We start from the raw sequence: 16316 nt of genomic DNA on the forward strand, positions 1-16316 counted from the left end.
ATCCCTCGATTTTTAGCATCTGTGTGCTGTTGTGTCTGTGTGCATTCGCATGTATGCTGAAGAATATTGTATGTACTGAAACAAAGACACCTTCAAACCCTTCCATGCAACTGTTGTTGACAGTCTCTTTAAATCATCATTGCAGTAAGCTGGATCAACGTTTGACTTGCAGTTTCTTCCAATTACTTTTCATGTTAAAATGGCAATGCAAAATCTGTGATCATACTCTATGCAGACAGTTCAACAAATACCCTAATAACATATGCGGACCTCATCCCCAATTCAGAGCAGCATGTTACAACTACAGTATGTTTAAGAACAATGATCCCATTTCTCAAGCCACCAAAACAACAGCACTATAAAGACAGTCGTATACTCCATACTGTATTATCATTTAGACCAAAAATTTGTAAAAGGATATGTTGAAAAAACGAGAATCAAAAATTATTCTGTGTGGCTGGTATTCTGTTTTGGTTTCCAATTAAAGAGGTTTCACACTGATTTCACACTGCTCTCCGTTACAGGCAGCTGCGGACCCGGCCCAGGGTGAGTGAGACAGAGGCAGCTTCCCAGAGGAAGAGGCCATGATAATGAGATGACGTTATCTTCTGCTTAGAAGTGGTGAATTTACAGCACACAGCAACTTAATAAGATATAATCTCAGACTTTTGTTTGATATCTAGTGTCGGCAAAAGATCCGTTGTTAGCGTAGTTGGCTTGCATTATATCGGAGGGCTAACATGGCTAGTTTACTCTATTACGTGAACGTCGCTGTCACCCTGAACATCCTGCTGAACCCCATTAAAAAAATCTGGCAGTTCAATAAAGCATTGCTTGATAACGTTAGTCTATCTTAGGGGTACAACTGATCACCAAACTCACGGTTTAGATCACGGTTTTGAGTTACGGATCGGATCAATTTTCAAATCAGCACAAAAAAGGGGGGAATTTAAATGATTTAATAAAAATGTAATAACAATAATGTATAACAATAATAACGTACTGTATTTCACCAGTAAATTGCTGTTAAACAACAAAAACTGATGAGAAAAGGGTATTTTACAATAATTTTAAAAGTACCACGAGGTTTACCAGTTTCAAGTAAACACACCATTTAGTCCTGTCTGTGTTGTTTTTCTGACAGCAGTGACTAAGTGCTAGTTTGTGCCTTTTAGCTCATAGCTTTAGCTGCAGACTGTTGTACATCCCGGTGTTGGAATCCTCTACAGTCAAATACAGCCACACACTACACCGTTTAGCTGTCAGCATTTTAACTGTGTTTAAACGTTATGTTAGGCTAACTTTAATGTTACCTGCTGCCAAGTGTAACGTTATTGTTAACTAGTGTCACATGCAGCGATGCTTCTGTTTCCTTGCCGCTAACGTCGGTTTCGGAGCATTAGAGAGCAGTGCAAGGTGTTCAAGTGGCACCGAAATTCGCGTTGCTATTCCGTCCGGTAGATACCTGTCATTTAGGCACCGATGCCATATTAGCACCGGATTTTAACATGCGCTGTTCACGTTAACAGAAAATTGCGTTGCCTGTATCTTTTCACGGCAACCCTCCATAGAGATTTATCAGCCTACTTTAAGTAACAGAGACAGTTTCACACTATTATTATGGTTAAACTTTGCAATTGATCTGTGGTTCATATGCATTCCGAACCGTGAGTGTTGATCCGTAAGGACCACGGATCAACTATGGTCCGTTACACCACTAGTCTATCTATATGAAAAAAAAAATATATATAGTAGATAGTATTCATAATGAACAGCAAAATCAAAACATCTGTCTGTAGCTACACTTACATAACTACACATAAGCATAACTTATAAAAGGAAAGGCTTTAACCTTAGATCTAATGCAGCTGACAATAAGAAGCTGTTGTCATTGAATGTGATTCAGGGTTTTGGAGAATTGTAATATCAGTGTTCTGTCTGGTGATAGGGTTAAAGGTTAATGTAAGGATGGGGAAGGTTTTTTTGGATCATGTGCATATACTTTTACTCATTTACACTACCATGTCATGGGGGGTTTACAAATTCTAGAAGTTGTGAAGTTAAAATAGAATAGGTAACAAAAAGATACAGGTAGTAGACAACACATGTCATTTTCTCTTTGAGTTTGGTTTTTGGGCTGTGGTATTGTCTAAATGATTTCACAGGATACCTTCACTGAAATCACCTGCTCTACTACAACAACAATACAACAGCAGCAATTACTTATGTTGACAGACTTCCTTTCAAAAACCAGAGGAAACCATTAATCAATGCTTCTTAAAGTACAACAAGAGCACAGGTGCTGTTCAGAGAGAGAGAGAGAGACAGAGAGAGAAAAAACAGAGCATAAGACCTATGCAAATGAGCTCGCCTTAATTTGCTTGCAAATGGCAAATGATTTTCTACGGCTGACTGACTTATCGGGCTCTGACACGGTGGCGTGTGTTGCTCTGTCTCTTCACCTTGGCACCGCAATCACAGGAAACACACACTCCCATGCTGTATACTTGCACCCTCTACTCCACACAGCAGCCATTACAGGAGCGGGGGAGGTGTGAGAGTGTTGGTGGTGGGGGACTGCCAAACAAACCCTCCCTGATATAATTAGTTTTCTTTGCTGCACCTAATTAACCTTTGTCTATGTGGCACTTACGCATCTCTTTCACAAGCCGAGCACTCTTTCATTAGCAGCGTGTTGTGTTTTTAATGGGTTTTACCAGTCATGGTGAGGTAGCTCTTTGTAATCTTCAAACTGCTTCTGTGGCGCTGAAGCCGAGGACTGGTGTACGTATAAGCAGAGGAGATGAAGTGGGTTTGGTGATGATTAGATCAAAAAAAGGTTTGTCGTTATGCGGCTTTATGCATACCAAAGGGCAAAGGGTGAGGAGGCGGATCAAACTGCACATGTGGAAGCTGAATACATACACTTGAATGTCCACCATGATCCTCTTGTCCTCCTCAACGTGGATTCCCCAAATACAGTCTTGGCCTTTATCGTAGGCTTCAGGCCAGTTAGGAGACAGCACCACTCCAGCAGAGTCTGTGATCTCGCCACTACACACAGCTGGAAAACACACACATAAACAACCATGGGTATTAAGATGGGAAATGCGGAGGGTACAGTTCATTTAATCAACACACATAGAGCAATAGGGCTGGTTGTCAATGCCATTATTAAAACAATAAAATTGTTAATACCTTACTCTGCTAAATATGGACGTTTTTTTCGAAAAAAAAAAAGAATTTTTAAACTATAGTGCGTAGTTTCTGTCCCCCGATGAGGAATTCTAAGTAATGACAACACCACTGGACACGGAGCATTAAAAAAACATTATGGACTCTTCAGAAGAGGTAATTATCTTCACTCGAGTTTCTGCGCGTGAAAGTCTCCGGACGACACAATCTTCTGAACATAGCCATACCGAGAAATACAGAGTGTTTTGTGAAGCTAATAGTCTTAATTAGCTTTGTATTAACTCACACTTGTATTAATTTGGCAATGGCTTGAATGTAACAGACGTTCATTAATATAAAAAAGGTACGCACTAAAGCTTTAAATAAAAGAGGCCAAAACTCTTAAATATTGAATGAAACACAAGCAGCCCAACAATAGTTTGGCTGAAATAAAATACAGCCCAAAACTGAAAAAAAATATTTAAATCAGGAGCTGTATGTACAAGGAATAACAAAACAAGAGGTTTAATACCTAGCCCTACATGGCAGCAGGACTGGTTAGTGGCTGCAGAGACTTAATGGGTTTAAAAAGCTATACCATAGTTCAGCTAAATAACATAATATATCATAAATACAATTTATAATGAAGAACAGGTCAAACTAATCTGTAGAAAAGCCAATCCACACTTATTTTTAAATTAGACTATATTCATGGAAACTCCAGAGATGCTTTTACTGTGTTTAGGCTTCTAAAAACTGGGACCGTTGACTTACCTACCTGTACCTGAGGAGGGCTGAACAGTTAAAATAAACCCCATGCCAAAGTCATCTGACAGCAACTGAACCTGAGCCTGGAGATCCCAAAGCAAATGGGACCCACTTCTAATGGTCCTATGCAATTATGCAATTGTGCAATTGTATTTATTTAAAACTACAGAAAATGTTACCCACTACACTTGGCCCTGCACTTGGTTTTACTTTGCAACATTTGTTTTGTTAAGGTGTTCATTTCACCTGGATGAAAATGCTTCCTTTTTTGTGATCAAGTATACAATAAAATCTATTAAAGATGAAGGTAACTTGAAAAGTCAAATAATGTATTGCAGTACTGAATTGTATCAAAATGTGTGGCTGTGTGAACTTGTACTAAAACTGAGGAGTTCAGCAGGTACATTGTTGTATGTTTGTTGGCTGACTAAAAGTGCAGCAGAAATTGTTCATGGGTCCCGTCTGATCTAATTACTGTAAATCATACTGTATGCTTGTGTATTTACAGACCCAAACACCCATCATAAGTAAAGTTGGATCCAACCTGCAACAACAGTATCAACAGCCCCCAAGGTACTGACCCACCTTTTACTCATTTTAGGTGAATCATGTCAGCTAAATAAAAAATATATATAACCTAAATGATTAAACAGAAGATGTGTTTAATGTAGATGTAGATGGGTCACTTCTTTTCAGCAACACAAAGGGCGGCTGTGGCTCAGGTGGTAGAGCGGTCGCCTACCAATCGGAAGGTTGGTGGTTCGATCCCTAGACCCTGGGCAGGACACTAAACCCTGAATTGCTCCAGATGCTACGCCATCGGTGAGTGAACGTGTGTGAATGTTTATCTGATGAACAGGTGGCAACTCGTGGCCTCAGCGGACTCAGCCACAGTGTATGAATATGTGTTAATGGTTCCTGTAAAAGCACTTTGAGTAGTTGTTAAGACTAGAAAAGCGCTAGATAAATACAGTCCATTTACATTTACATAGACGCACATACGGACCTCTGCAAGCAGGCTCGGTCTCGTTCCACTGGGGATAGTTGGGGTCCATGCATTCAATGGTGACAGATCCCTGTTCCAGAGTATAGCCGGGGTCACAGGCAAACTCCACCACAGCTCCCACTGCCCAAGTGTTGTCGCTACTGGTCAGGTTACCGTACTTCACGAAGGGTTCGTAGCAGTGGCCTGCTGCAAAGCCTGTGGTACAAAAGACATTTTCAGTAGTAGAAAGGACTGAGCTTCTATCAAAACGAAAGTGAGGAGCTATGCTTGCCAGATGAGTTAACATCCCCATCAATTATATGACTAAGAGACCATGACTTTTATAAAAGTCCTTAATGAATTGCCGTGTCGGTAATTTGTTATTTCATAGTTTCTTTTTCTTGAAAAAATCTTGCATTTATAAAAACATTTGGCTAGTTATCAGATTTATTTCTAGGCCCCTGGTTTCCTGTATGGTACAGTAAGGAAAAGGTTGTAATAAAACAAATATGTCAAGCTGTGTGACAGAGAAATGTTTCACAACTAATGCAAAAATATCTAGATAGTCAATCTAATGGTACAGCTATTAAAATTGGTGTTGTGTATTTAAAATATAGCCGTTCACCATGGTGGAAATGGTTTGTCAGGATAGAGGAGGAACCATCAAATCTGTTAGAGACTTGCTAAACAGCATTATGTCCTGTTAATGGCCATAACGTGGTCCGTTGTTCCCTTTGGACTTAATCTAATTTGTGGCAGCAAAGCAGAGGCCTAAGAAGATTACACTGATTGTATTTCCAATTGGTCCTCGTGGACCGGAGAAGAGCCGCTGATCGGAGTGCTGAGACAAATGTGAGGGCAAAAGATAAGAGAAGCTAAGTGATATCTCACCCTAGCCATTAGATTAAACTTAATATGAAATACAAATGTACATCATATAGATTCTAATGTATAAGGTTATGCAGGTAGAAGCTGCGAGTTATGTGTACCCAAAAGATTCCTAAGCACCAGAGAAGCAAAATGCATTAAGTTGCTCTAAGATTTATTGGGGGGGATTTACTGAGAACCTTCATTAAATGGCTACAAAAGCAACAAATTTGAAAGACAAAAAAGATAAAGAGAGGTATGGATTTTATGGATGCCTTTAAACGCACCCAATAATGTTTTTATTGCAAAAACTGCAATTAAGGCCACATTAAAAGTGAAAAATGGCTTCTGATTATATAGAGAGTATATTAGAAGTTCTGACACAAATTTGTTTGTTTTTCTCTCCTACACCGAAATTGCATTGAGTAGATATTGAGGTTTAAGAGAGCTATGCTTCATGGCATCAGTTTCACTCCCTTCAGTTTTATCCAGGTTTCCTCCCCTTTGACCAAATTATGATTTTTAGCCATGCTAGTGGTATGGCTCTTGGGATGGCAACGTCAGTGGGTTGGTGTGTTGGTCAGTCTGTTGGTCCACCACTCTGGTCCAGACTGGAGTATCTCAATAACAATAAGGTAGGTTGCCATGCAATTTTGTACAGACATTCATGGTCCTCAGAAGATTAATCCTACTGATTTAGGAAACCCCCTGACACCTCTGTAATGTTTAATATTTCTTTTATTTGCCAAGTACATTTACACATACGAGGAATGGATCCTCTGCATTTAACCCGTCCTAGTCTCGTATGTCCAGCTCTATGTCCACAGCGCTGCGGAGTAAGGTCTGGCTACACCACACATACATTCTGGGATAAGAGAAAAAAAACGCTCTGGGTTGTTTGAATTTCTTTAAAAAACGCTGTGTTTAAACTTCAGAGCAGAGTGGAGAAAGGGCCGCAATTTTTCTTCATGTCTCATTCACCGGTAAGCAAACACCTAATATTATACTGGATGTTTAAAACAAACATGACTCCTGTAAGCAATGCGGCGACGACGTGCATTGGGCTCAGGTTCGTACACAGGAGGGGTAGAGTACGCGCAGCGAGGCAAGGAGGCATTTTATTGGTTCTTTCAAAGCTGACCGTGAGGCAGTGATTGGTGGGCATTTTAACAAAATTACAGCAGCTACAGATGATGGATCTATTTCGCTCCTTCTTCAGAGCCCATAAGTTATTTATTGCTGTATAAAAAAGTATGTATTGGGAAAAGTTACCAACCCTGCCTTTAAAAATATGACTGTAGATACAAAATGAATGAATATGACACAAGCATGGATGTTCAGTTCTTGACCTTAGGAACAGTAGACTAGATTATGTATGTTAAAACCCAGACATCTCGTCAGCCTGAATCCTTGAGTGAGACTACGAGAGAAGAGCTCCTGCATTATGTCTGTGTGACGCACACAAAATGTATGGTCACATTTTATGTAATTTTGTTTTTTTTATTGTGGGATATTATTTATATGAGAGAAAAACGTTTGATAAGAGCCATAATGATTAATCATTTATTTCTGGTAAGAGTACAATGCTCTTTATAATACAGCATTACGGTGCTGCCAGCAGGGGGCAGTGTGGCGCTGTGCTTCGCTCTCACGGACACTCTTTGTGAGCGGACTCTCGGTGCTTCATCATTCTGCTGAGCGAAGCTGCACTGAACGCAAGCACTGGGAGGTCGCTCAAGATGGCGACCGTGGTGGTTGACATGTGCTAAACTCTGCAATACTAGCTGAGTACTTATGTTATATGATAAGGCCAGCTATTACGCAACTTGCTGAACTATCAGATTTTGAGAGACGCACCGACATGTAAGGGTTAACTACCAATATAAGAACTTGGACAGCCAAAAATAACCCTTTGTAGATGACACGTACAAAAACCGATCAGGTACCTAGCATACCAAGCTAATAACACGGGGCTCGTGGACCACAATGGCAAAGAGAGACGCAAAAAAAAAGGCATAAAAGGGGGACTGATATTTTGGCAGGAGACTCATCTAGTACAAACTGAACATGAAAAACTGAGAAAGTTAGGATTTAGAAACACTTTTTATTCATCGTACACTAAAGGACATGCAAGAGGTGTTGCAATAATGATATCGAATAAGGTGACTTTCCAGGTCTCCAGCCAAATAGCTGATGAAGGACTTTATATTCTGGTGAAAGGGATCCTTGATTCAAAGGAAGTAACATTACTTAATGTTTACAGACCACCAGGAAAAGATAAATTACTAATTACGAAAATATTTGAGCTAATAACTTCAGAAGTATCAGGCACACTTACATGTGGAGGGGACTGGAATGTACAGCTGCATCCTACCCTAGACTCTTCAAATCCAGCAAAAAAGATAAATTCTGAATCTCTTTATGTTAAAAAAATGCTTAAGGAAGCTGGCATGATTGACATATGGAGGGAACTCCATCCAGGTGTGAGACAGTTTACTTTTTTCTCCCACCCTCATATAGTCTATTCAAGGGTTGATTATTTTTTCATGCTCCAATCGGACAGGCATAGAATTATAGGTTGTGATATAGGCATTAGAGATGTTTCAGATCATGCAGGAGTTTATTTGAGACTCCATTTGGATGTTCAACCCAAAAACACCGTCTGGAGACTGAACACTAGCCTCTTAAATGATCCCCAATGTATAGAGTATATTAAAAAAGAAATTAAAGAGTACATTGAATTTAATAATAATGAGGAAATGTCATCAAGTGTTCTATGGGATGCTGCTAAGGCAGTGTTAAGAGGAAAGCTGTTGAAGTGGTCCTCAAGGAAAAAAAAAGAAAAACAGAAGATATTGACTGATTTGTCAAACTCACTAAAAAAATTGGAAGAAAAACATATTGAATTAAATAAACCTCAAATTTTAGAAGAAATAAAAGTAAGAAAACAACAAATAAATAAGATACTTGATAAACAAATAGAGATCAAACTTAAATATATCAAACAGAAGTACTATGAAAATGGACCCAGAGCTAAAAAAATGTTAGCATGGAAACTCCGAACACAGCAAACTGAAAGGTCAGTTTTCAAAATTAGAAATCCAGAGACCAATGTAACGTGCTATAAAACGGAAGATATATTAAGGTCGTTTGAAATCTACTATAAAAAATGATATTCTCAACCAGAAGCAGCGGACCCTTCCATTATTGAACATTTTTTGGAATCTCTAGACTTACCATCAGTAGGACTTACACAAAACAAACTGGTAACACAAGACATTACAGAAGCTGAAATTGATAAGGCCATATCAAATCTAAAGACAAATAAAGTACCAGGGGCGGATGGGTATCCAGCAGAGTGGTACAAAAAATTCAAGGAATTATTAAAACCTATGCTGTTAAAATGTTTTAACCATGTTCTTAAGGGGGGAGAGACGCCAATATCCTGGAAGCAAGCTATCATATCAGTAATACCAAAAGTTGGAAAAGATAAGTCGGAATGTGGGTCATATAGACCCAACCCAACTGGCAGCACACCCAACTGTGAAAAACATTATACTGCATATAGGGTCACATGATGTTGTAAAGCAAGAGTCTGAAGTGCTGAATCGTGACTTTATGAATCTGCTGAACACAGTCAGCTCCCTAAACGCGAAGGTGTTTATCAGTGGCCCTATACCACCAGTCAGAAGAGGAGCTGAGAGATTCAGCAGACTGTTGGCACTGAACAAATGGCTTTCAACTGCATGTACCGTCCACTCTCTGCGGTTCATTGACAATTTTAACATTTTTTGGGACCGCAGACATCTTTTTAAAGCAGATGGACAATTCCTTAACAAGCCAGGAGTAAAGCTGTTCACCTCTAGCCTACTTTACTTTCTGCACCACACATCTGCTCCCTCAACCAAGGACACAGGACAAGATAAATCAACACAAATAAAACAAGAGGAAGACACAACAAAGTGCGGCAGTGATCCACCACAGCCCCCACCTGAGCAAAGATTTGACCACGGAGGACCTCAGAGCGGAGACGAGAAATCTCAACCCCCTTCACCCGTCCAACACTCCTCAAACCCCCTTACCAACACCGACGCCTTTGAGGATCCATCGCTCTCCCCATTCACCCTTTCCCCTGTTTGCCCCTGCCACATGTTGGGGTTTACTGACCGGATGGAGCAGCTGGTAGATGCTGGAACCAAGTTTACCCCACTACCTTCTCCCATCACTCGCCCCCAGCATCAACCACTGAAAGTAAAACGCCAGGCACCTCTGTCCCCTCAAGGACGGCAGCTAACTCCTTCTCAACAGACTGATAAGTATGCTTGTGTACAGAATGAAACAAGCTTTAACTGATATGTGCTGGCCTGTGTATTCAATTCTTCGTCAATCTATGTTGTGATAGGTAATAGAAAAAGAATGGTGACTCCGCTAAGTAAGAAAAAGAAGCACTTAACTGCCAACTTAGCAAATTTAGCATCCATTCCTCGTCAGCCACAGCCTGTCCTAAAAAACGAGACAGATAACTATTTTAACACACTAATACTAGCCTTACTAAACGTCAGGTCTTTGGCGGGTAAATCATTTTTAATCAATGATTTTATTATTAAACACAATCTTGATTTTATGTTTTTAACTGAAACCTGGTTAGACCATAACAACAGTGATGCTGTTCTCATTGAGTCAGCTCCCCCTAACTTCAGTTTTATGAGTGAGAATAGAGCGAATAAGAAAGGAGGTGGAGTCGCCATTTTGTTTAACGACTCGTTCCAATGTAGTAAAATAGCTTATGGAAACTTTGCTTCTTTTGAATATGTGGCTCTTCAGTTAAGGTCCCCCTCTCGACCTTTATTTCAAATTATCTACAGGCCACCTAAATACTGTGCATCCTTCTTTGACGACTTTAGTGGACTGCTGTCTTTAATCTGTATTAACTTTGACTGTGTAGTTATTGCTGGTGATTTCAACATTCATGTTGACAACCCCCAGGATAGAGGGACCAAAGAACTGTGTTGTATTTTTGAGAACTATGGACTGATTCAGCATGTGACGGAGCCCACACACAACAAGGGGCACACTCTGGACTTGATTATCTCGAAGGGTTTGAACATTTCCAAGGTTGTGGTGACTGATGCTGCTCTCTCTGATCATTCCTGTGTTTTCTTTAATGGCACTATCTCTGTGCAAAAAAGTGTCCAAACAAAGTTAATAAGAAAACGGTATATCACTGACAACACCAGTGAAACATTCATTCAGCTTTTCTCGTCCACACCCACCCTCACTGGGTTCTCAGTCACTGAGCTTGTAGACAATTTCAATTGTAAAATTACAAATGTTATTGATACCATTGCTCCCATTAAGGTAAAAACTGTCTCTGATAAGAAAAGATCTCCATGGAGAAATGCCATACTGGTAAGAACAGAAAAAAGAGAGTGTCGAAAAGCAGAACGCAGGTGGCGAAAAACTAATCTCCAGGTCCACTACAACACTTTTAAAGAGAGACTTCGCATTTATAATTTGGAACTGAGGAATGCAAGGCGGTCCTTCTTCTCGGACATTATTGGCAAAAACAATAATAATTCACGTGCTTTGTTTGCTACTGTCGATAGGTTAACAAACCCTCCAGTACCAGTAGCATCGGAACTTTTATCCACAAAGGCCTGCAATGATTTTGCCACCTTCTTCAATGACAAAATTCAGAAAATTAGACAAACAGTCAGTGCTTCCATATCGAGTAAAGGGTATGTGTTGTCACAGTGTCCAGGCAAAACAGATTCCAATATGACCCAATTTCATATGATTAACCGTAAAAACCTGGAGGACATTATACAACATCTGAAAACCTCCTCATGCTGCCTTGATATTCTACCAACGGGCCTTTTCAAAAATGTTGCAAATTGTTTGGCTACAGATCTTCTACAGATTGTAAACACGTCTCTTCTCTCAGGTATCTTCCCACAGGCCCTGAAAACTGCAGTCATTAAGCCACTCTTAAAAAAGAAAAATCTAGACACGTCATTAATGAGCAACTATAGGCCGATATCAAACCTTCCATTTTTAAGTAAAATCATTGAAAAAACGGTTTCTCAACAACTGAACCTTTTCTTGTCACTAAACAACAGTTTTGATGCCTTCCAGTCGGGTTTTCGACCACACCACAGCACTGAGACAGCTCTTGTTAAAGTCTTTAATGACATCCACTTAAACACAGATAGTGGCAAAATTTCAGTCTTGGTACTACTTGATCTCAGTGCTGCATTTGATACGGTCGACCATGACATATTACTAGACCGATTGGAAAACTGGGTTGGCATTTCTGGTTCAGTACTAAAGTGGTTTGAGTCTTATTTAAAGAATAGGGACTACTTTGTGTCTATAGGGAATTATACATCTGAGCATACAAATATGACGTGCGGAGTTCCCCAAGGCTCAGTTCTGGGGCCTCTCCTGTTTAACATCTACATGCTTCCACTGGCTCAAATTATGGAAAACAACAAAATAAGTTACCATAGTTATGCGGATGACACACAACTTTATATAACCTTATCGCCAGGGGACTATAGTCCAATACAACAACTGACTAAGTGCATTGAACAAATTAACGACTGGATGTGCCAGAACTTTCTTAAATTAAATGGAGAAAAAACTGAGGTGGTTGTTTTTGGAGCAAAAGAGGAACGATTAAAAGTCAGCACTCAGCTTCAAACGATAATGTTAACAACAACAGACAAAGCCAGAAATCTTGGTGTAGTCATGGACTCAGACCTGAATTTTAACAGCCACATTAAGACAATTACAAAGTCAGCCTATTACCACCTTAAAAATATATCGAGGGTTAAAGGACTTATGTCTCAGCAGGACTTGGAAAAACTTATCCATGCTTTTATCTTCAGTAGACTAGACTACTGTAACGGAGTCTTTACAGGTCTCCCTAAAAAAATTAATCAGACAGCTGCAGCTGATTCAGAACGCTGCTGCTCGAGTCCTCACTAAGACCAAGAAAGTGGATCACATCACGCCAGTACTGAAGTCTCTACACTGGCTTCCAGTGCCTCAAAGAATTGATTTCAAAATACTTTTGTTGGTTTATAAATCACTAAACGGTTTAGGGCCTAAAAACATTTCTGATCTGCTAGTACAGTATGACCCACCCAGACCTCTCAGGTCGTCTGGGACAGGTCTGCTTGTTGTCCCTAGAGTCAGAACTAAACAGGGGGAAGCAGCGTTTAGTTTCTATGCTCCACATATCTGGAACAAACTCCCAGAAAACTGCAGGTCTACCGCAACTCTCAGTTCTTTTAAATCAAGGCTGAAGACCTATCTATTTGATGTTGCCTTTCTTTAAATAACTGTTCATTTGTTATATTACAAATGACATTCTCTTGCAGAAACGGGCATATATCTGATTAATTCTCTGACACAGCATGGCAAGGGAATAACAGAAGAGTCAGACGTCGGGCTGATCAAGAGTTAGAAGAAGAAAACTAACTAAAATTAGGCAGAAGGCCTAAATACAAATAGACTAACATACTCCAAGGGGGTCCCTGTCTATTTAGAGACAGACTGCAGAAGGAAATAAGATAGTTTAAGAAAAAGTTATTGACTACTGAAAGGTTTTTGTCTGCAGGGCTGTACCGGGTTTTTACAAGGTTTGCCGAAAAAAGAACCGAGCCTTGTGGTGACGATCACATTGTAAGAAAAAAGTATACTAGCTTCTGTTATTATGAGTAATGAAAGCTCAAAGCCGTGCGAAGCATCTGGGCCCATTGTGGGTGAGATGGTTGAAAAAATATGGACCTGACTGCTTGAGATGTTTGTCATATTGGTAAAAATGGATTTATGATTACAAGTGACATTCTCTTGCAGAAACGGGCATATATCTGATTAATTCTCTGACACAGCATGGCAAGGGAATAACAGAAGAGTCAGACGTCGGGCTGATCAAGAGTTAGAAGAAGAAAACTAACTAAAACACAACAACAAATACAAATATACGATGTTTGTCATATTGGTAAAAATGGAACACTAAGTACAAACAAAGACTGAAGTTGCATTGTTGACACTGTATAACAATCTATATAAGCATATAAAGAGAAATTCCTATTTTATCTGCTTATATATATATATATATATATATATATATATATATATATATATATATATATATATTTAACTGTTTTAATTGCTCTTTAATGTTTCATTTCTTATACTGCACTGTAACTTTTATTCTTGTATTTTATCTGTTTTAAATTTTTTATTCTGTTTTCATGTAAAGCACTTTGAATTGCCCTGTTGCTGAAATGTGCTATACAAATAAAGCTGCCTTGCCTTGCCTTGCCCTATTTCGGTTTTGAATATAGATTACAAATTATATGCTTCGATAATTGCAAAAAGACTAGAAAATATAATTCCTGAATTGATTGATACCGACCAAACAGGATTTGTGAAAAACAGGCAGACACAAGATAATGTGAGACGGGCATTATTTTTGATTGATAGCTTAAACAAAAGTAATTCTAAATCTCTGGTAATTAGCCTCGATGCCAAAAAGGCTTTTGATTCCGTGCGATGGGAGTTTTTGTACTTGGTACAGCAACGTTTTGCCTTCAACAAAAGGATGGATGGAAGGATGTCTTAAACCACTATATCATTTACTGACGGCAGAGGTTAAAATAAATGGTAGTATTTCTAGTTCAATTACACTGGAATGGGGATGTCGCCAGGGATGCCCTTTAAGTCCCACACTTTTTGCACTATTCATAGAGCCACTTGCTCAAGCAATTAGAGAAGATGTAGAAATACCAGGATTCCAATTTAAAGGAAATGAACACAAAATATGTCTATATGCAGATGATATTCTTATGAAAATCTCTGACCCCGACTCCAGTTTACCTAAACTTATGTCATGCCTTGAGCAGTTTGGTTGGTACTCAGGATATAGATTAAATTTGGACAAAACTCAAGCCCTCTTTTTTAATTATTCACCACAGGAGAACATACGTAATAAATATAATTTTAAGTGGAAAACTAATATTAAATACTTAGGAGTTATCATACCAAAGAATATGACAAAAATGTACACTATAAATTATGAACCCATAACTAAAGAACTAAAAGCAGATTTGGACAGATGGATGCCCTTACCCCTTGGTTAATATAATCGAATTGAAAGCATAAGAATGAACGTTCTACCACGATTGCTGTTTCCCCTGTTGCCCCTGTCAGCCACCATAGTGGAAGACACTGCGTGTGACATTTTCAATTGCAATGAACTTAGTAATGTTCAAAAATGTAAAATCAGAGAATTGGCTATTAAATATAGTAAGGAAATGAAAAAAACTCGAAACTGTGAAAGAACAGAACTTAATAAATAAATGAACTCTTACTGAAGAGGAAGAATCAAAACTTTCAAGTCTGAAGGAAGAGATTGACCAATTGTATATTAATATGACCAAAGGAGCCTTTATACGCTCTAGAGCAAAATGGTTAGAGGAAGGAGCGGAATACAAGCTATTTCTTTGCACTGGAAAAAAGAAATTATAAGAGAAATAATATTACTTCCTTAAAAATTGACAACTCTATAAATTCCAATCCATTTGATATAGCAAATTATACCTCTCGTTTCTATTCTGATCTATATAGCTCCCACTATAACCAAAAAAAGGATGAGAAATTTATTAGCAACATTAGAGAATTTATCTCACAAATTTCGAATGACTTTAAATTAGATTGTGATAAACCTATCTCAAAACCTGAAATTCTTGAAGCTGTAAACTAAATGAAAAAAGGAAAATCTGTTTTATAGGTGTTTTTGGAACATAATTGAAAATCCATTTTTTAACATGTTAAAAGATTGTATTGATAATGAGGATATGACTACAACTATGAAGCAAGGTGTAATAACATTGCTTCCCAAACCAGATAAAGATCATCTTCTGTTATAAAACTGGAGACCTATAACGTTGCTAAATGTAGATTACAAAATACTTTCACTAATTTTTGCCAGGCATTTAAAAAAAGGCTTAAGTCAAATCATAAACGAAACTCAAACTGGCTTTATGGCTAAACGGCATATACACTGTAACATTAGGCTTATTCTTGATCTAATAAATTATTCTGAATATGTGGAATCGGACGCTGTGTTCTTATCGCTGGATTTTTATAAGGCATTTACAGTAGAGCATCAATTCTTATTTAGGTCACTTCAAACTTTTGGTTTTGGTGAAAATTTAGCTCCGGTGTTAAAATAGTATTAAATACCTTGGAATCCATATCTCTAAAAATTTTAAGGAACAACAAGAAAAGAATTTTAAAGGAGAATTCCGGCCAATTTTGACGTTAATCTTGATCGCTATAAATATGCTTGTTCTTTCGATTTGAAAAAACCCCGACCTGAATCAGTGCAGGCAACATGGAGAAGCTGCAGCTACGTGTATGAGCTTCCACTGAGCTAAAATGGCAGTTGTCAGGGCAAGTTTAAAATGTGTTTTTAGCCTCTTAACATGTTTGAAATGTCATTACAAGT

General features: G+C 38.7%; 1 protein-coding gene and 1 pseudogene across 1 annotated transcript in view; both read right to left on the reverse strand.

Annotated features, from left to right (window-relative positions):
• Positions 1-16316, reverse strand: part of LOC118495060 — a 1111612-nt pseudogene that overhangs the window by 888915 nt on the left and 206381 nt on the right.
• LOC116059056 (seizure protein 6 homolog) overlaps positions 1-16316 on the reverse strand; it is a 97665-nt gene that overhangs the window by 56836 nt on the left and 24513 nt on the right. The window contains exons 5-6 of the mRNA XM_031312049.2: positions 4949-5143; positions 2926-3064 (exon numbers count right to left, since the gene is read on the reverse strand). Coding sequence (XP_031167909.1) covers positions 2926-3064; positions 4949-5143 — 334 coding nt within the window. The remainder of the gene's footprint in view (positions 1-2925; positions 3065-4948; positions 5144-16316) is intronic.

Source organism: Sander lucioperca, chromosome 5 (assembly GCF_008315115.2).
Source record: "Sander lucioperca isolate FBNREF2018 chromosome 5, SLUC_FBN_1.2, whole genome shotgun sequence".
In the NCBI taxonomy this organism is placed as follows: domain Eukaryota; kingdom Metazoa; phylum Chordata; class Actinopteri; order Perciformes; family Percidae; genus Sander; species Sander lucioperca.